This window comes from Lytechinus variegatus, chromosome 3 (genome assembly GCF_018143015.1).
Source record: "Lytechinus variegatus isolate NC3 chromosome 3, Lvar_3.0, whole genome shotgun sequence".
NCBI classification, from domain to species: domain Eukaryota; kingdom Metazoa; phylum Echinodermata; class Echinoidea; order Temnopleuroida; family Toxopneustidae; genus Lytechinus; species Lytechinus variegatus.
The window spans coordinates 66,777,796-66,800,071 of record NC_054742.1 but is presented as its reverse complement, the minus strand read 5'-3'; the positions used below and the strand labels follow the sequence as shown (position 1 = coordinate 66,800,071).

General features: G+C 36.2%; 1 protein-coding gene across 4 annotated transcripts; it reads left to right on the top strand.

The window, feature by feature from the left end:
* Positions 1-1,779: 1,779 nt before the first annotated feature.
* LOC121411728 (orphan steroid hormone receptor 2) lies at positions 1,780-22,052 on the top strand. Of its 4 annotated transcripts, none has more exons than XM_041604564.1 (13): positions 1,780-1,875; positions 4,109-4,156; positions 6,047-6,100; positions 10,427-10,600; positions 11,733-11,976; positions 12,890-13,069; positions 15,651-15,800; positions 16,375-16,574; positions 17,083-17,222; positions 17,708-17,920; positions 18,290-18,429; positions 18,865-19,002; positions 20,470-22,052. In XM_041604564.1, the coding sequence occupies exons 2-13, from the start codon at positions 4,115-4,117 to the stop codon at positions 20,769-20,771; spliced, it is 1,977 nt and encodes a 658-aa protein (XP_041460498.1). In that variant the 5' UTR covers positions 1,780-1,875; positions 4,109-4,114; the 3' UTR covers positions 20,772-22,052. The 4 variants fall into 4 exon arrangements, with proteins under 4 accessions (XP_041460498.1, XP_041460496.1, XP_041460495.1 ...); XM_041604562.1 differs by having other exon boundaries at positions 15,648-15,800; XM_041604561.1 differs by having other exon boundaries at positions 12,890-13,108.
* Positions 22,053-22,276: the final 224 nt, after the last annotated feature.

Below are 22,276 nucleotides of genomic sequence, written 5' to 3'. Positions count from 1 at the left end.
CTGATTTGTTTGCAAATGAGAAAACCAGTGACATCACATACTATATTTTAAAAAATATCACATTTTCCCTCTTCATTTTTATAATACAGAAGCTTTTGACTGAATTGTATACCATAATTTTACCTCATTTTCAAGGTGGAGTCAATCATTGTTTTCATTGTAAGAGCAAAAAATATTTCATACATGTGTGTATAATAGAATACAAAAAATAAGTTTGTGATGACATTGTTACTCTCATTTGCGTACAGCTTATGTTGTACATTTAATTATTTTGAAGCAAAACTTTGAGATATCATGCCGTAGCTATCTGCTTTGACATCCAATTTCTGTCGGCTTATACGCTTGTTTGATTGTTTATTCAAATGAACTTTTTATTACGGGGTAAAGTCTGCCTATAATGACACTCAAGGTAAGAGAGTCATTGGATACATGTAGAAGTTTAATCTTTTCACTTCATATGAAAATATAAGGGAAGAAAATAAAATTCCAAAACCTTTTCTTCTAAAATTTTCAATGAAGATGGTCACAATGAAGCATTTCATTTACATTCGACCATCAAAATCACAGTTTTCCTTTTATTGATTGTTTTAGTAAGTGTGCTTTATATGTTCGTCATTTTCATGCATCTTAACACAGTATGGCCTCAATAATATTACATGCAAATGTCCCCTGTTCCAGCTTCAGTTGTCAACAAATGATTTTGTGGAACCACTATTAAAGCATGCCTTTCTCATTAAACCTTATCTATGTGTATTTAAATGCTCTTGGTGTAAAGCTTATAATTTACTCTCTATTGGGCTCCATAAATATGTTAAACTTTGAAGAAATTAGACTTGGACTAGAGGTGAATATCAGATCATTTGTTCTACATAATCTGAGGGCATTTCATGAAGCTATTAAAAGTAAGTTAAGTCACAATTTTTGTGATCCTTTTTTGTGCTAAATGCACATAGCCCCAATTTTCCCTGTTTTAACCTAAAGTTGGAATCAAATAATAAAAAAAATAATTCTACATTAAAGAGGGAGGGTAGTTCTGGGAGAGTATACGTTGGTATAACCAATGGTTGATTATTGTTATTTAACTATAATTACTCAGCTTGAATAAAAATAAGCTCAATATTCAATTTTGAATTTATAAATTAGAATATATTCACTGTAAAAATTTGATCTAGAAATGACGAAAATATATAAAGAAAACAGACTGTCACTTTTAAGGACGGTGTTATCCATTCAATTTCAATTAGCTGCAAAGAAATGCAATGAAAATAACAGAAGCGCCGGGTCATTAAATGCTGGGCTACTTTGTGTTAGGTATCTGAGCCTTTTGTTGAGTATGATGGTATTATTGCTTTCCTCTCAGACAAAAAAGAAATATTAAATTCACCAGAATTCATGGATGGAATGTCACAGATTTTCACATTACATGTATCTTCTATGCAAGCAGAGTATTAATATGATACCACTTTCAGTAGGGCTTATTTGCCAATGCCATTATAGGCCTATCTATTTTAAGTTGCCTGTAAACAAAGATCGGATTTCAACTTCTGATGAGAATCAAAATATCAAGACTGATCTAGCATACAAGATAGGGGATAGGGTCACCTGTCTTACTTCAAATTTTTATGTCAAATTTAATAACTTCGATCACCACAACTTACACCACTGCGCCGAAAAAAATTAACCTATTTGAGGTGTTGAATTCGGGGAAACTTCACTCTACATTGTCTACACTCAGAAACTCAGAACTTTGAGAGTAAAGAGCTTAGCTAGACAAGACTGTTTCTCTTGAATGATTTATAGGTCACTGAAGTGCAGGTGGAGGAAGTACAGGATATTGAAGATGTAGAGGAAGATGTCCAACAGACAGAAGAAGAGGTAATAGATTGTTTAATGTGGTATTGACTTTACAGGTAAAATAGGGGCATTGTAGTACGTTATGTGCTTTCTGTGTGAATAACAAGTCAGGTATCATTTCGTTTCTGTCTTTGCTGATAATATTGCTGAAAATTTATAGCATGTTCATTTTATTAACCCTCCTTCCCCTGTCGAATGGATTTGTAGCTCCTGAAATGGGCTTTCTCGTCATATTTGATGTACAAACCTTACTTATTCCACTAATTTCAGTTTAACAAAACAAAAATATATCAAGTATAATAGCATGTTGTGTTACACGTCTATACAATGGTGTGTTTTGTGTCTAACTTTGTGTTCTCTTGTGGACGGTCTTAATGATTTCTGTCTTTCAAAGTAACTTCCCAAAGTTATGGAATGTTTTTTTTATCAGTCTAGGACATCTTGTCTGGTACTTTGGGAGTTTTGTTTTTGTTCTGTCATTTTTAGCAAATCTTAAAATTTGGCACCACTTTTATTGTCTCGAGCTTGATTTTCACATTTTAGCAATGGCTATTCTATTTGTATGCATTGTAGTGTTCTGTCTATACCCATTTTAGTGGTGGTTGCTATTTCATGGCATTACAAAGTGTTTGTATTTTTTCAGGCTCTGTCAGGCAAGTTAGTGGTCTTAAATCAAAAGTGACGCAACATCAATGTAATAATAATCCGACATTACCAAATCTTTGGAAATAAACTAACATGAAATATCAGAATGTTAAACGTAAATTATGCAAATTAAACAATTAAAAATTAAAATGAATGCAAGTGCAATTCCTCTTTGCAAGGAGCTAGTTTTGAAACACTTTCAATTTTGAATTAGTTGTGGATGGGAGCAGTGTCTTTCATTATGATTGGTGGTCAAAAATCTTCTGTGCTACATACATGTAGTTGGGCCTGACCACCTGGTGTCCACTGTAGTTATAACAATGATGCATTGATTAGTATGAAGGAGGATTGATTGGTATGATAATTGTCATTATATAAGCAAAAATACAGTGCGTAGAGAAATAGATACTTCGACAGAATTAATGAGTGGTAAAAATAAATAAATTGATGACATGAATGAGATATAAGTGTGATACCGGTGTGTTGGCTCAGTCGGTAGAGCGTCCGTCTCACAACCGGGAGGTCTGGGGTTTTAAACCCCGGCCGCATTCAAACCAAAAGACGTTAAAAGATGGGAGTTGCTGCTACCCTGTTTGGCGTTCAATGATTAAAGGGATAGAGCCTCGTCGATCTGGCGCTTCACAGTGGCTGCCGGGCCCACGATCAATTGGGCAAAGCAAATTTTCGGAGTTTATCATTTCATGTCTATTTCGAACAATAAATTATGGATTTTTTTAAGTAATAAATTAATAAGATTAGAATTAAAAGAAATTGATAAACTAAATTAAGAAAACAAAATAGCTCTGAGGGACTTTGAAAAAGAAATGCATTGCACAGGACTTAGAGAACTACAGTACATTGAAAGAAACTTGGACATGAACATGCATCATATGAATGGCTTCCATAAGAATGTTATCAATAGGAATGATAAAAAATGATGATGTAATAATCATGTTTAAAAAATGACCATTCATATTTCCTTGTATAAGTTTCTCCAATTGTACAGGGTGTATTTATGTTATGATTTTCATGACATACGTACATATAAACTCATCGCAATTCAGCTATTGCACAATGATGTTTTGATCAATAAACAATTTATATCTACTATACTACTATGTATCTACTATACATGTATACAGGTAGGCTATTATAGCCCTTATATACATGTCACATTCACACATCAAGACAGTTGAATGTCGAATCATGTTTTGAAATTGTAGCTGTATTCTTTCAAAATGACCATGGCTATAGTACACCAATAACATTTTAACAGAATACATTCTTGACGTGATGATTTCCATAGGCAAAGTGTGGAAATTGAAGGTAAATTATGCATTGTAAAAGGATGTTTGTGTGTGATGTGGTGAAACATAAATCCTCACACCTCATGTTTCTCAGTCTACTGGGGAGCGTTTCATGAAAGGACTTGTCAGATATTTTATCCGACAAGTCCTGTTTTATCCGACAGTTACTATAGTAACAGTGCTTCTCAACCAATCAGAATCCAGAAAAGTTGTCAGATCTGACAACTTGTCAGACGAAAATATTGATTAAATGCCCCCCGGATCTACTCCACTGAAATACTTTTTTCACTTGTCATTTTCAGGTCAATATGAACGAAGTACATGGCATGGACCATGGAGCAATACAACAGGTAAGACTGCTTCTTGCAAATTGCATTTTATTTTTTTTATTTTTACTGTCACAATTGAAATAGAATTAGTGAATGTGTGCTTCTTTGTGCAAGTTATATGTGCAGTCCTTGATGATCTTGACAAAAGTGTTTTTGTTTTAATTAGATAATATTCAGCTTTTATAATGCAACATTTTTTACAGCCCTTGATACAGTATTTCAAAGTGCTGCATACTATTACCCTTGTAACATATTATACACTGGTAGCACAGAAAACAAGGGGCAAGTTACTCGTATTTAATGACCAAAAAAATTATCACCAACATTTTTTGTCTCACCTGCGAAGCAGAGTGAGACTATAGGCGCCGCTTTTCCGACGGCGGCGGCGGCGTCAACATCAAATCTTAACCTGAGGTTAAGTTTTTGAAATGACGTCATAACTTAGAAAGTATATGGACCTAGTTAATAAAACTTGGCCATAAGGTTAATCAAGTATTACTGAACATCCTATCAGAGTTTCATGTCACATGACCAAGGTCAAAGGTCATTTAGGGTCAATGAACTTAGACCATGTTGGAGGAATCAACATCGAAATCTTAACCCGAGGTTAAGTTTTTTAAATGTCAAAATAACTTAAAAATATATGGACCTAGTTCATGAAACTTGGACATAAGGTTAATCAAGTATCGCTGAACATCCTGCACGAGTTTCACGTCACATGACCAAGGTCAAAGGTCATTTAGGGTCAATGAACTTTGGCCGAATTGCGGATATCTGTTGAATTCCCATCATAACTTTGAAAGTTTATGGATCTGATTCATGAAACTTGGACATAATAGTAATCAAGCATCACTGAACATTTTGTGCAAGTTTCAGGTCTCATGATTAAGGTCAAAGGTCATTTAGGGTCAATGAACTTTGGCCGAATTGGGGGTATCTGTTGAATTACCATCATAACTTTGAAAGTTTATTGGTCTAGTTCATTAAACTTGGACATTATAGTAATCAAGTATCTCTGAACATCCTGTGCGCGTTTCAGGTCACATGACCAAGGTCAAAGGTCAATGAACTTTGGCCGAAACTGGGTGTATCTGTTGAATTACCATCATAAACTTTGAAAGTTTATGGATCTGATTCATGAAACTTGTACATAAGAGTAATCAAGTATCACTGAACATCCTGTGCGAGTTTCAGGTCACATGATCAAGGTCACAGGTCATGTAAGGTCAATGAACTTTGGCCATGTTGGGGTTTTTTGTTGAATAACCATCATATCTCTAAGTTTATTGGTCTAGTTCATAAAAAGTGGACACAAGAGTAACCATGTATCGCTGAACATCTTGTGCGAGTTAGAGTAGTATTCAAAGTCTGCACTGCTGCTATATTGAACGCGTGATGCAGGTGAGACGGCCAGAGGCATTCCACTTGTTTAGATATATGTTTTTCAATTTTACTTGTTATATCATGGGAATTTTTTAAGATAAAAAAAGAAAATAGTGCAATGCCAGATTATATCTCATCATTATAATTTTAACATACATACTTTGCTCACAGTGATTTGCATATTTTGCTCAGCTTTCCATATCGTTGACTGATATTACTGAAATATGACATGAAAAAAGCTCTTTCAGTCTTACATATACGTATTGTAGGCCTTGTGTGTAAAAATAAAAATACCCATTTTGCTATTTTTATTTTTTTATTGCTTATATTCTTTAGTCCGTATTATATATTATTTTGCATCTTCTTTTAATATTCTTACATGTCTTTTCCCTATTAATATTCTCTTGACCTCACATATTGCAGTTACATGTATATGATTTCTGAAAAAAGTCCATGACATTGTTGATATTGTTTTAGTGTATATGATTTGAGTATGGTACCCCCAACCCTTCATATCTCCACTGTTAGATGCAAGTCCAAGGTGTACATGGGTTACATATGGGTGCTGGTAATATAAACCAGGTAAGGATGTCATAACCTCTCCCCTCCCCTGTTTTAAATTTGGTCTAACACCACTTGGTCTAAAACCAATTGGTCTAAAAATGACTTCTAATACATCCTCAGTTCGTCTAATTTTCAGATTTTGAGCCTGCTGTGGAAAGAGTTGTGTTTAACGCATCTAAAGCAAGAAAGCAATAAATCGCAAGACCAAAATATGCGCTACTGATTGGTTGAAAATCAAATTGTGTTTGATTGCAACTCTTTCTGCAGCTGGAGTCAGATAACTCATCTGGGGCCTGTTGCAGAAAGCGTTGCGTTTAAACGCAAGCCAAGCGCAAGTCCCGAATACAGGTGCTCCATTGGCTGAAAATCAAGTTGCGCAAGATTTTTTGAGTTGTGTAAGATTTTTTGAGTTGTGTTTGATCGTAATTCTTTCTGCAACAGGCCCCTCCTACATGTACATGTACATTTTCTTATATCACTGTGGCTAACCCCATTTAGTCTAACATTCTTTTTTGTACTTAATGATGTGTACATTGTCTGACACTACTGTGACTAAACTAGTTTGACTAATATACCTGTTTGTTGCTTTCCCACATCTTCTAACATCACTGTGGCTATATACCCATTTCGTCTGTTCAATTGCCATTTGGTCTAATAACCAAGTCTACATGGAAATTTTGTTTTGGGTGGTTATTTTATCAAGTGCATTAATCACCATCCACTTTTATTTTACCATTCCAAAAGGCTATAGATCTAGATCAAGTTAGTCTAGTCTAATCCAAATGGTTACCTAGTGCCTGTTGATTTTAAATATAAAGATGAATGGGATTAGACCTATTGGCAATTCACCATTTCTCCACCCCACCCCTTACCCTCTAACATTTGTTCTCACTAAGATGACCCTATTTTAAACATTTATCCATATTATACTTTTTGAAGTTCAGGCAAATTATGCATACGGTAATGTGGTACTCAAGGCTGAAAGTGATATTTGAATTTTTATAGTAAACTAAGACTAGCAAGGCACTGAAAATGTCTTTTTTTCCACTGAAAAGAGTTTTAGGAATATTCAAACTGAACATGCCATAACTGAGTCTGAGTTATACTTCATTTTTTAAATGAAATTTCAGTGTCTTGCCTATTTGATCTTATACTATGAAAAACAATATCATTATTATTTAGTCAGAACTACCTATTTAAAATCATCTATAATTGTATTACAGTTTTAGGGAGTACGGTAAAAGTATCCTAATGTTTTATTGATAAGAATCTTCAAGTAGAGATCATAAAACTAACAACAGTTAAAGGACAAGTCCACCCCAACAAAAAGTTTATTTGAATAATCAAAATTGGATGTAAAATCAGAAAGTTATGACATTTTAAAGTTTTGTTTAATTTAACAAAACATGTATATGCAAATACTGCTCGGAATGCAAATGAGGAGACCAATGACGTCATCCACTCACTATTTCATTTGTATTTTATTGTATGAAATATTCTAATTTTCTCTTCATTGTCAAATGAAACAAAGAGTAATTCCTCACTTAACATGTTGAATTTATAGCATTATTTAATACCATTATATGGTTCAGTCAAGTTGGTCCTTATTGTCAAATTGTAACAAATGAAATATTGTATAATTCAAACAATAAAAAACAAAATAGTGAGTGAGGGACATCATCAACTGTCTCATTTGCATGTCACTGAGTTGTGCATATCACTGTTTTGTGAAAAATAAGCAAATTCCTATATTACATCCTATATTGATGAAATTTTCAGTGTTATGCTAGTTTGGTTTTTCTCTATTTATCCAAATCAACATTTTCTGGGGTGGACTTAACCTTTAAAGAGGCATTTAAGAATCGAGGAATAACAATGAATGCAATATGCTAACCTACATTTACATACATGTACATTGCCCCATTCCCACCATCCCACTCCTGTACCCACCACTAGACGCTGCCCCCACCCTCGTAAAATCCACTCTGAAGTGCTGTGGTTTTGGTGATATTCTGCCAGCAAAATTCTAATTGCCTTAAACCTGAAGTAAACACGCTGTGCGGATACATGTAAAATGCTAATTCTCCCCTACACCGTTGTCACGTCCTATTCAGTCATTGTAGTACGATAAACTTTGCAATTCAACCCGTTCATCTTTACAAATTCTTTGATTTTAACCTACAGTTCCTTGTTCTTTGTTGATTCATAATGTTGATAAAGCATTGTTTTTATTTTGTACCTGTAGTCTATGAAATGTAGATGCCAGAATGATTAATGGTTAAAAAGTTGCTCTTGTGCCAATGTTTTGCATACAGTGAATATTTTACTAATTATAGGCATTTTTGTAATTAATTATTCTGTGGATAGAAAAGAACAATATTTTGGGTATTCTTTGGGTTTAGAATCATCAAAATGTTATGATCATCAACATGTAATTCTGTAACACCTATTACGCCGTGTATGGTTTCAGAATGAAATATGATCTGATGTAAGAGGTCATTTGACAATAACAAAAATAAGAATAATGTAGAATGTTGTTTTGGCAGGTAGAGTACTGTTTATCTGTAGTGTTGAAAATATCAATGTGAATTTTTAACATACCTTTCCCTTTAATTTGAACATGTAAATGTAAACTACATATGTAAAGTTTGTCTGTGTGACTCTGCTGTAAATGTTATTATGAGAGAAATCCATGTGCACATACATGTAGTATCAATGTTTCCTTTTAAAAGGCGATCATCTTGAGTTTTCATTGAAAGTGGGATTCGTATTGCTTTTTGATGTTGAGCTTGCCACATGGATCAAGGTCCAAAATGAGGACACCTTGACTGTATGTAAAATCAAAGAGTTGGATGATTGATAGATTCTCGGTGAAAATTTTCGAATCTTAGATATCTAGCGCCTTCTCAGGTTTTTGTCTCGCCTGCGTAGCGGAGCGAGACATACATGTAGGTATCACTATTTCCGGCGGCGGCGGCATCGTTGTCAACAATTGTGTTGTACACCCAATAACTTTCTATAGCTTCGAGGTGGGCTCACCAAATTCATACCAGAGGTCCAACTCCTGAAGGCACAGGTCAAGTTCGAATATGAGTCGAATTTGAATAAGGTCAAAGGTCAATGAACTTTCCATGACTGCACAATTGTGTTGTACACCCAATAACTTTCTATAGCTTCGAGGTGGGATCATCAAAATTCATACCAGAGGTCCATCTCCTGAAGGCACAGGTCAAGTTCGAATATGAGTCCAATTTGAATAAGGTCAAAGGTCAATGAACTTTCCATGGCTGGCACAATTGTGTTGTACACCCAATAACTTTCTATATCTCCAAGGTGAGATCGCCAAATTCATAACAGAGGTCCATCTCTTGAAGGTGCAGGTCAAGTTCAAATGTGTGCCGAATTTGAATAAGGTCAAAGGTCAATGAACTTTCATGACTGGCACTGTGCTGTACTGTACACACAATAACTTTCTATATCTTCGAGATAGGAGTGCCAAATTCATACAAGAGGTCCATCTTTTGAAGGTGCAGGTCAAGTTCGAATGTGAGTTGAATTTGATTAAGGTCAAAGGTCAATGAACTTTCCATGACTGGCACTGTGCTGTGTTGTACACATAATAACTTTATATATATTCGAGGTAGGATTGCCAAATTCATACAAGAGGTCCATCTCTTGAAGGTGCAGGTCTAATTCAAATGTGAGTTGAATTTGATTAACTTTGTCCGAGTTATTCATTTTTTACATGAAATTTCTGTGTCTTGCCTATTTGATTTTATACTGTGAAAATAATACATATGGTCAGAACTACGCCTTTAAAATCATCTACCCGGTATACTCATATTACAGTCTTAGGGAATATAAGTATCCTGAAGTTTTATTGATATGAAGCTTTCCATGACTGGCACTGTGCTGTGTTGTACACACAATAACTTTCTACATGTATAGCTTCGAAACAGGTATTAAAGATAACTGACTGGTACTGTATGTTCGGATGCTTTTTGCATCTGTTCCACTAATGGCATGACCTTATCTGTTTGTTCCACTAATGACATGACCTATAGTTTTGACATGCAGTCTCTTCATGACTGCAACATGCAGGCGAAACAACACTTGGCGTTTGCCTTGTTTTTTTCTTTACACCAGAAAGCTCCAGATATATCCTGAAATTTTCAGCCCTTTCTAGCTTAGGAATGGTAACAGTAATCCAGTAAAAGATTCATTTGGGGATTTACCAAGCTAACAAAAGGCTTTAAACATTAAGTCGCTTTTGCACGACCTTTAGGAGAATTCCACATTTGTCTAAAAGGTAGCTCTTTTTTGTGTGTTTATATTACATCACAGATCTCTGATGTGAACAGCCTTGACCACTCTGGGGTTCATCCACAGGTCCTTCAGACGGTCCAGTTACCGTCCGGTCAGATACAGCACATCGCCATGACATCCATGCCACAGCAGGTGCTAGGGTCAGTGGGCACCATGGGTTCTCCTCAAGCCACTCCAGTCGAAGCGTACAAGGTTGGTTTAAAACTCACCTGCTCAAGTACAATCTTACAAAAGTGTAGTGACTTGTTGAATGTCCTTTACATCAGTTGATTATCGATGAAAATTAGAATTTAAAATTTATGGATATCTAGCATCCTTAATACTGGGTAATGCTTTTCTTTAAAATGAAAATTCTTTCTTGGAAATAATGATAATTTTAGCACCTTTTTTAAATACAAATTTAGTGATTCTATATCAGAAAGTTTCAGAGAAAGTCAGACCATATCCTAAAATTATCAGCGTGTGCCAATCTTGAGTAGCCTGTAACCTAGGCAGAGGCTGCGCAAGCGTTTGTGTTTGCTGTTACAAGTCTGCGCTGTTACGTGGAACCTATGCACTGCTTGTGATGCAGCGAGAATACAGACCGTGGCGGTGGTTGCAACACCTATACCCTCCAGTCTTTGCTTTTAGTAGTTGTTTTCTGTTTTCGACGGTAGTGTGTTCAAAGTTTCATACAGACAATGACACCATGGTGGCAATTACTTCGCGCCACTGTCTTACTCGCCGAATCAGACATATCGCTAATGTTTAGTGTAACATCAAAGTTAAAGCTGCAGCCTCCACGCAGATAATAGACTAACTCTTGAATGGTTTGTAATTAAAAAAAAAGGAAAAATATTTTTCTTATTTTTGTCAGGCACCTAACCAAAATAGATTTTCATGTAAAATCAAAACTTCATCTGATTGAACACATTTTTTACTTTATTTTATTTCCCTTATATCATAACTATCTAGGACATAGACATTCACGTATCATTGAAATGAATAGGAGTAATGGATCACCTGCTTCCTGGATATTTACACTACGACATTTGAATCATCTATATTCCTATACTATGTAATTCAGGGGGGTGTTTCACAAAGATTTAAGTATGACTTAGAGTCGCACTTAAATGCCGAGTTGCGTACGGTATGAAAGGCTTGACCGCATTGGTCAGATCGTGCCATGAGGACGCGCACTACTGCGTATCTATCTATCAATAAGATCGCGCATTGCATATCATGTACGCGTCGGCACTTAAGTGCGACTTAAGTCATACTTAAATCTTTGTGAAACACCCCCCTGAATTCTTTTGAAATATTGTGTATTGTATTACACCCCCAGGTTCAACAAGTTCAGATCAACGATCAGACAGTGGAGCAGTTGGTACGAGTTCAAACGTCCGCAGGGACGACGGTCACCACGATAGATGCTGCAACGGCCGAGAGGCTGGTGAAGTTGAGAGAAGAAGACCTGATCAAATTCTCTGCTGCTCAGGGTATAACCCAGGCTCAGATGATGGCCAAGCCTGGCATAACCGCACCACGGCCCATTGAACTGTGTGCAGTCTGTGGAGATAAAGCCTCAGGTTTGTGTTCCCTTTTGGATGATGTTACTGTTGTGGTCAGTTGGAAAACCTTTACAAGATTAGTTCACAATGCCATTTCAGGGTTCCCAGCCCATCAGTGAAAATTATTTTACCTTTTTCTAGTAAGGGAAAAATCAGGAAATTTGATTTTAAAAATACCTCAAAACAGGGAAAATACCTCAAATGATGGAATAATCGGAATTTTGATCAGCCCAAAAGTCAAAAGCACAGTAGTAAGTCAGACTCTGTTATATTTTGTTGCATATCAGAACAACATCCATTAAATGACTGGTTATAGTGGTACTATTGTTTTAGTTTTCCATTATTGTTGTTATAATGAAAATACATGTAATGCACTGCAACAACTTAGAAAACATGTGAAACTGGGAATGGGTTTAAATAATTATCAGGGAATTTTTAAACTTCAGGGAGAAATCAGGGAATTTTGTTTTCTTGAAAAGCTGGGAACCCTGCATTTCTCTCCCCTCCCCCACTTCCTCCTTTGCTGCCCTACCCGTGATCATATAACTTTTTCAGTTTGATAGTTTTAGGGCAAGTACGTTTTACTAGAAGGTATATTTCTACAGTAGAAAAAAATGACAGGGCTCTAGATTTTGCCAAGGCAATGAGAGTGGTTTTGAAGTCCCTTGAAAAGGCAATCAAGGCCTGGCTTTAGTGGCCTTGAATCAAATGAAATCCTGTGGTCATTTCTCATAAAATGGATGGTAAGAACATAGCAATGGATAGTGCTGGAATAGATGGAGAAGAGTGCTTCCAGAGAGAATGTGCATACAGCATTGTCGGCTTACATGTAGGCGATTTTTTTCCAAGGGCACAGAATGATTTTCAATCTCCCAAATTCCCCAGTTTTTGATTCACTTTCTATTTATCTCTTTCCTCTTTGTTTGTACAGGTCGGCATTATGGTGCCATCAGCTGCGAAGGCTGCAAGGGCTTTTTCAAGCGCAGCATACGCAAGCACCTGGGCTACACGTGCCGCGGGAACAAGGACTGCCAGATCATCAAGCACAACCGAAACCGCTGCCAGTACTGCCGCCTGCAGAAGTGCCTCGACATGGGCATGAAGTCGGACTGTAAGCGCGGGAGAGTTGATCCTCCCTCCTCTTCTTCCAGTAATTGGCAACATCTTTTCTAACATAACCCCCCTGCACTCCTCTATAACCGTCCTCTTTCATTTCACTCTGTGTCCACCATACTTTTCCTGTTCTTCCGTTGTTGAATGTGTGTTATAACCAGCTGGGGAAGTCCCTCTGTGAAAATGAATTTGTTTGAATAAAAGCTGAAAATGTAAGGAACATATCAAAGTTATGAATCATTAGGAAGTTATGATTTGCTAAGTGAAAACAAGCAACAGTGACTTATGCCACAATGTGATCAGGGCCCATATAAACATAATGAATAAACATCACATTGGTTTTCATGATTAATTGCTAGGGTTTGTTTCTTTTTTAGGCCCTTGGCATTCCAGCTATGGGGGGGGGTCATCACCATAATCGGTGGAATATACTTTTCAGTAATAAGGAGTTCTGTTGAAACAAATGAAAGAAATTATTTATAAATTTTTGTTGCTGAGTAGATAGGCAGTGGGCTTGTATGTATTCACATATCCACCATTTTTAGCATATGAACTTTATAAATCCATAACCTTTTGATATCGGATAGAAATTTGCTCCACATTCTGATGAGTTTCTCATACTTCTCTGCTGCTCGTTCAACAAAATTTCAATTTTTCTTGTGGGCTTCCTGTCCGTATGTCTCCTGTGTAACTTTCCAGTGTCTATTACCTATCCCATCCTAAAAAGACCTTGATATTGTGCAATCCAATTTTCCATTCTCAGATGAACTACACAATCAACACTCACACCACTCAATCATTTCAAGATTGCTTGTAGCATATTAGCGTCGTCATTAGAATTCACAAACAAAAGCATTAACCTCTATGTAGTAACGTTATAATTACATGTAATTCTATGTTCTTAATTCCTTTCTATATGTTGTCTTCCATTTGTAATAGAGCAGTGTTATGTGGATACTAACATAATATGAATGTTGAATAAGTCTAAATCTCATTAATATATATTTATATGCGTATTCAAAGAGTTGCCGGTATGAATAGTAATGGAGTAATGGATTATATAAATGTTGATTGAAGGTTGTACTTATGTTATGATAAAATAACTTCATACAGTTTGGATTGGATTTTCCATTATTAACTTTGTAATAATTCATGAATTAAACAACAAATGACCAGATTTCTAGACTACCTTAATTCTAATTGATGGGTTATCCATGTTAGGGGAACTATGCATTCACCACTTTCTACATAAAAATTGCATTCCCTATTCTTTATGAAGTTCAATGCTAATTATGAAAAAAGGAATGAAGGAAATTACGTTTTCAGATGAAGTTTAGTGCTAACCATGCATAATAGTGTGAGAAGTCAAGTTGAACAGGCTCATCAATGTGTACACACAGTGAATACCAAGAAAATATGAGGTTGCTTAATGTTCATTCAGAATAATTTATTTAGCCATGACCACAGAAACTGAAATATGAGACCCTACAATTGTGTAGCACAGTGTATGTGCTGCAAAACTACTTTACAGTTTAGGATATATTATCAGCGAAAACCTTTTGAACTTTTTAATTCTCATGCAAATTTTCCAAATTTACACTTAATGAATGAGAAAACGTACACATTGTTATGGGGATATTCAAACCTTGTATCTCAAAAAAAAGGGTTGAATGCTGATGAGAGTGAGAAAAGAAAAAAAATGGCTGGCATTACACTGGGTGATTTGGAGTTCGGTGTTGGCCTGTTGTTGGTGTTAGACCAATTTTCACATCCGCACAACTTTGTGAATTCATATTAGGTGTTGATAGCATGGAAGGCCAACAACACTGGGTGATTTCAAGTCCAGTGTTGACCTTTTGGTGTTGGTGTTAGGTCAATTTTGACACGATTATAACACCAAACATGAAATGAAGATTGTCCCGAAAAGTCACTCACTAGTTGTTGAGATGTCAATAATGTGATCTGGATCAGTTTTACAAACTCTGGATAAGTTTTGAAGCAAGGGGAAGCAGTCCAAATTTCAACACCAAGGCCAACACCAGACTTAAAATCACTCACTGAATAGTCTGCAAGCACAGACTCATATTTGACACTTTAACCAAAAACAGGTCTAGAGTAAAGACTAGATGCCAAAGCTCTGTCTGTACCAAATAAGAGCCAGCCACAGTGATATAGTGAATCTAGTCTCACCATTTCAGACTCTGCATTATGCACTATGCAAATTGCGAAAACTAAGGTTCTGTGCCTGCAGACTAAACACTCAAATTTTCCAATGTTTTCAACAGAATAATATTCCTTGGACATGGCCTAGTCGCTTAGTTTTCTATTTTGGATAGAGAGCTTAGAAAGAAGGCATGAAATGGCCCAGAAATCATTTGTTAAATTATGAAATCATAAAAACAAGAAATCATTTTCCCTCAAAATTGAGATACAAGGACTTGTACCCCATCAGTTTCATGATTCTATCTCTGAAAAAGTCTATGCTTTGATATCTGTGTTGAAGTTGTAACTACTGAAATTGCCTATCCTGACAACCATAAGTACATCAGCCCTTTCATGCATCTCTCACCCCCAAGCAGCTGTACAGTGTGAGAGGTCTCCCCTGAAGACAAGGGATAAGCCACAAGGAAACTGCGCTGCATCAACCGACAAGATCTACATCAGGAAGGACATCAGAAGTCCTCTGACCGCCACACCAACCTTCGTCACAGGCAGTGTCCTGGCAGGAGGTAAGTTTACAACTGCTAATCAGCAGTGATTGCATAGCAGACGCAAAATTTGCGTTACCTGCGTGCGCAAGTAGAGAAGTTAATGGCAGGTCCAGTAACTTGTATTTATTCTGTTGGGTGATATGTGCATCTCTGAACCAAAACCTGCCAATATTCTTATTTAGGAGAAATTTCCCGCTTGTAAGCCTTATCACGAACTATGTTATTGTTTTGTTTTCTGGAAATGTCTGTACGAAAAAATAAATGTAATAAAGCAGAGTAATGGAGATGGGGTTAGGGAGAGACAGAGTGTAGAGTATCTCAGACATGCCAAACTTTTACAGGAGAAGGAGATAAAGATCATATTTCACATATTAAAACCTTGTTTGTCGTATTAGAAAATAAAATTCCAGCGTTAATTTACATTTTTAAAATTAGTTTTCCCGGTTATTTTTCTCTTTCGCAAGAGTTTCCAGAGTTGGCACATGTGTATAGTTTTTTTTTATTTCTCTGACTAACGTCTGTTTTCATTGTACTAAGATGCTTCAAGAAGTCTTATCTGTATTCTCTTCATTGTCTTGTCAAATTCCTTCAGGTGATATGAAGAGTCCACAGAGCACAAGGCAAGGTCTGTTTGATCAAGGTATCCTCTTGAATGTTCAGACTACCCCTACGACGTCACCGTCGGCATCAACCTCGGATTCGACCACGGATCTCAGCACTTTAGCCAGTGTCGTCACATCCTTAGCCAATATGAACAAGAAGACGGAAGAGGGCCCTAGTCATTCACAACAGGTTAGGGGTTACAGTGTCTATGATGAGAGAAAATTTGAAAAAAATTTGTAACAGGTCTTATTTCTAAAACAAGAATTGTTTAAAAAGTGACCTGTATTAGGATTGTTGACAAGTTGGGTATTCGTGTCCTTCGTGAAAGCTTTCAGTCCCAGATGCAAATGATTGATACCTGGGAATAAAGTTTGGCCTCCTTTGCAGAATATGTGGTGGACAGTGACTTGTCTTTCAAAAAGGAAATGACATAGCTGAAGAAAGATGTAACTCTTTACATGGCAGCCATTCAAGATTATAGTTATTATATATTTCTCTTTTGCCCTATAACGATTCTAATAATAGCATTGAGCCTATTAGCAATTTTTCCCTTAGTTTAAGTTAATCCCCTCCCCTTCTCATCCAGGCGATGTCCATTACAAGCTAATTTTTGTTGTAACCTTTGAATTATTTTCCCCTCCACACCATTGTTTTCATGTTTGTTTGGATTTTTTCATCCTTTTTCTTGCTCCTGCAGATATATTCTCCATCTCAGACCCTACAAATCATATCAAATGGTGACCAGGATGTTCAAGGAGGGGACAATGTCTCAAAGGCTTTTGATGCTCTTACCAAGGCACTCAATACATCAGGGGACTCAGAAGCAGGGGAATTAAGGTGAGACATTACGTTGGGGAAAAAAGGAGCCCGAATGCATAAATAAGTTCAATTATCATTAATTTCTATGACTTGTTCAAAATCTTATTCTTTGATTCATATCTCTTAGTATGAAATTATTCTATGCCTATAAGAATTACCAAATTTTCTTGGCTTCGACCCTGCCCAAGATGTACATATTGATGTTAGTAGTCTATCATCACCTGAATATTCAATCTTTCGGAATCAACAAAAGTGAATTCTTCATATCACAATATCAAAATATTTTCATGATATTTTGAATAAACAGGTAAGTATGTAAAATATAATTTTTCAGCAATTTTTTTTTCTATTAACCTTATGAATCGGATCAAGTCTTCAATATCTTATTTGCGGTCTTTGAGTGAATCCGGATGACTCTGATCGATTATTATTATCATTGAACTGTATGCATATGCCCTGTAGAAAATAGTGAAATCACACTCTGTGTTGTTTTTTTTTCACAGTATCGACCAATCAGCGAATGGAGGCTCGTCCGATGTAGAACTGGTGAAACTCGATTCGCCCATGCTCTCGGAACATCACATGCAGTTCAAACTGACCACACCCACCCCAATGCCCCAATTTCTCAATGTTCATTACATCTGTGAGTCTGCGTCAAGACTACTCTTCCTCTCCATGCACTGGGCTAGGAGTTTACCGGCCTTTCAGGTTCTCAGGTATGCTATAGATGGAAAATAATGGCACAAATTTTACTGTGGTTACAGCATGATTAATGAGACCACTGTTTTGAATAAATGAGTCAACTGTTTATGGTCGTAATGACGTCATCATCGGCGGCAACTTGAAGCCGATTTGGACTTTACTTCGGCAACAGGGCTTGCCGCAAAGCAAAATTATGATTTCATTATTCCTAACATTATGCCGACCTTCAAATAAAGTAATTTTTCTTTTTTGGAACTTTCATGTTTAATGTAAAATGTGATTTATAAGAAAAATGTCATATCGGATCGCACAAAGTGAGACCGGCTTTATGTAAGAGGAAATTGTTCACATAAAGATTTAACGTTGTTTACTTCTGTCCACAGTGCTGATACACACACATCAATGGTGCAGAAATGTTGGAGTGAGCTGTTCACGTTAGGACTAGCCCAGTGTTCCCAGGCAATGGCGCTATCTACCATTCTCACAGCAATCGTAAACCATTTACAAACAAGTTTACAACAAGGTAATGCATGTGTACATATAAATAATAATAATACTGGTCATAATGTCATATTCAACCAGGGTAGACACTTCAGGGGCCCGTTGCATAAAGGGTTTGCAACTGTTGTTACTTTGCCATTATGGCAGCTACCATGGCAACCTTGATTCTTATTTGCTACTGAGCCCTGTTACCTTTATGGCAAAGTTACAACAGTTGCAAGTCCTTTATGAAACAGACCCCAGTTCTGAAAACCTATGGACTCAAGCATTCAAGGAATTTCTTCCTACACGTTGTTTTACTACACCTTGGTTTGATGATTCTAAAATCTGTCAGTAGTCAATCTAATCAACCTATCTGACATTGATTTGGAATAGTTACAGAACTATTATGATCACGCACTCAGGTGCATCCGCAGACATTTGAAAAATAAAATATTTATCCATTCTTATATTTCAGATAAACTTTCAGCTGACAGAGTGAAGGCAGTGATGGAACATATCTGGAAGCTTCAAGAGTTTGTTACGACAACGTCAAAATTAGACGTGGATAATAATGAATTTGCGTACCTCAAGACCATTGTACTTTTCAGTCCAGGTAATTTGATTTTCAGCTTATTTTACATAAGGATTAAGATTAGATGAGCTTGAATTAGCAATTAGTGGTTAGATCTGAAGTGTTAAGAGCTCTTAATTAAGATTAGCATCCACTTGTGTACTGGTTAAAATAGGATGTTGTGTAGGAAGAGGAAAAATGACATCTAGGACTACTAATAATACATAACATTTATGAGGCACTTACTATGGGTGTTTCAAAGTGCACTGTGTTCTGTTCATGGTTTATACTTCGAAGGGAAAAAAATGTCGCAACTGTTACTATTAATCAAAACCGTTGTGCACCTCCAATTAACAAAGATTACCTGTCTTATTTCATTCTTATCAGAATTACTATGATTAGTATACCTGCATAGTATACCTATACCTATCAGATTACCCTAGTTCCTGAATGTGATCAGACATTAAAGGTTGCACTGTGAAACTGAATGCTAATACTGTGTTGTATGATGGGTAGGGTGTAATCAGAGAGAGGGAACATGTAAATCTATGACTGGCTGTACATAGAAGAATATGCTTCAGTTACTGGAGATGATCTGCAATGAAAGTCAGAATTTTGAAACTGAACAGTATGACTTTGATCATAATAAGTAAAAGTCACCCTAATAATCAGATGATCTCTGCTGATAACTGATCACTGGTTAGTCATTTTGCATTCTCCCTGTTTCTCTGTTAGAGGAGAATGAAACCTTTGGAATAAGATAGCTTGTGTGAAAACAGAAAAATCAAAGAAACAGATCAACGAAAGTTTGAGAAAAATCAGACAAATAATGAGAGAGTTATGAGTATTTGAACGTTGTGATCACCAATGCTGTGGAGATCCTCAAATCAACAATGCGACAAAGGTGTGTGATGTCTCTTGTGAACAACTCTCCTCATTACTTTAGTATATATTTCACTTAAATTGCCTCTTTTATCTCATCTATCAGTAGATCACGTGTTCTTTCTAGAGGAGGTCACGTAATGCAGATTTTTAAAGGATACATCATGGATAAAGAGTTTGTATCACAAAAAAGCAAAAAGAGACATTTTTGAGCTTATTTTATAGTCCATCAAAGGGAAAGATGTTCACATGTGACATTACACATCCTTGTCGCATGGCCAATGTGAGGATCTCCATAGCATTAGTGATTGCAATATTCAATGCTCATAACTTTCTCATTACTTTGTCCGATTTTTCTCAAACTTGTTCTTATTCTTTGATTTTTCTGATTCGACACACGCTTACTTGTTTCAAAGGTTTCATTCCCCTTTAAATAAAAAGTAATTGAAAGAATTATGTGTATTTTTCAAGTGATGCAATTTCCTCAATATCATCACAAGTCACTTTTGTTACTTCCTGCTCCCACATCAGATGTCATGTGGAAATGAAACTGTTTAAAGGCTAGCTGTAGATATTTCATTGTATTGAGGGTATGATATAAATGGATACCTTGCTGTTCCCAAACAGATCATCCTGGTTTGAGCAATGTCCGGCAGATTGAGAAATTCCAAGAGATGGCCATAGCAGAGCTTCATGACTACGAGGCCCACACCTACCCCTCTAAACTCAACCGCTTCTCCAAACTGCTGCTCCGCTTGCCCACCCTAAGGCTCCTCAGTCCCGCAATCATGGAAGAATTGTTCTTTGCCGGTTTGATCGGAAACGTTCAGATAGACAGCATCATCCCGTATATATTGCGGATGGAAACAGCCGACTATAACTCTGCACAGATTACGATGTCCGCGTCTCCGTCATCGTTAAACGGTTGACCGTAAGAAAGAGTGGTGCAAGGGTAACTTTACTAGGAGGACCAAATATGGACTCGTTCTTGAACAAAGTGGCAAGGAGCAGAATCGACCTCAAATGCGAGAAGACAAATGCATCTTTCGAAGACACCATAGATTCGCAGGATTCTGCATCTCGAGTAGTCGGAACTTGTAATCATCAAACAAATACCAAGACTTTTGCTGGATCAACAAATGCTGGCACTGCACAGGGCTTTTGAAAGTTCACTAGTTTGTGATTTATGCATTCTGTCTGTTTTTATTTTATTGTTATGTTCATGTTTTCTCGTGGAGAATCTGAGGGTAATTCTTTACCTATTGAAGTGCATTATGTACATTTCTATTAGAATACAGTAATATTCTTGTCAATTTTTCTCTTTCATTTTAATTAATATTTACTTTGCATTTAAATGAGAAACTAGTACCTCTGTGATGCTATCATTTCACACAGAATCATGTGACTCTACTGACTCTAACAAAAAAACATAATTACAATCCATGGTAATATTTATTTACTTTTACTTGAAGTCTCAACCTGTGTATTGGTTGGTTAGTTTTTTTTAGTTTTTTTTTGTACTTCAGAAATCTATAATGGCTATACAACCTCCAAACAGTGGTATTTAAACAGATAGCATGTTTATTCTCTGTTCAAATGCACATGTTCAATGATAAAATATCTTTCATTCGTCATCACTGTTGAACACACTATTTGTAATTCATCATTTTCAATTATCACTTGACGATTGATACAATTTTCAGTGCATGGAATTCATGGATTGTCTCTGATGAAATTATCTATAAACATTCCTTGTAATTTTGGGGTTTGGTGTCAAATTTTCCTTGCAAGCGTCCCATTCTATGTTCAACGGTTTTGTAGGTATGTCTTTTTATCACATTCACTCGCATGTAATGCATGAAAGATAAGCTACATCATCTGTCATATTATTCATATATTAGACATACACCAAATAGATTCATCGACACAAAGCTTTATCTAGGTGGGTATTTCTTTGTTATTTATTAGAAGATATTTGTTATATACCAGGGGAAGGTCTTCTGTCCAGCACTTGCTATATCTTACAAGTTAAGCCAAGTATTTGATAAATGTGTATATTTGTTTGTAATTTTCATGAATTTGTTTTAGAATACCTTGATAAGATTATAGTCATGGAATATTTCATTATCAAATCCAATGAAATGTAAAACATAATGAAATTAAAGTTAAGATATTGATAATGGCTAATTTCAGCTTTAACTTACAATGTACAGGCAAATTGTACTGTATGTTTGGCATGGTTTATTATAGGCATTTATTCTCTTACCAGTTTTGTCTAATTCTGTGGTCATCTTGAACACTACATGGATAAACCCTTATCCCCATTATCAATTTGTTGTTATTATCGTTCATCCCTTCATCACTCAGAATACTTCTCAATTCATCTGATATAATGGCTTAACCCTAATTCTCCCGGGTGGGCCATAATGCCCCC

Coding starts and splice junctions, on each gene's coding strand:
- LOC121411728 (XM_041604561.1), top strand. CDS start 4,115: ATGAACGAAGTACATGGCATGGACCATGGAGCAATACAACAG. Junction 13,109..15,650: donor TCCTCCCTCCTCTTCTTCCA/GTAATTGGCAAC, acceptor ACCCCCAAGCAG/CTGTACAGTGTGAGAGGTCT. Junction 17,921..18,289: donor CCGGCCTTTCAGGTTCTCAG/GTATGCTATAGA, acceptor TTCTGTCCACAG/TGCTGATACACACACATCAA.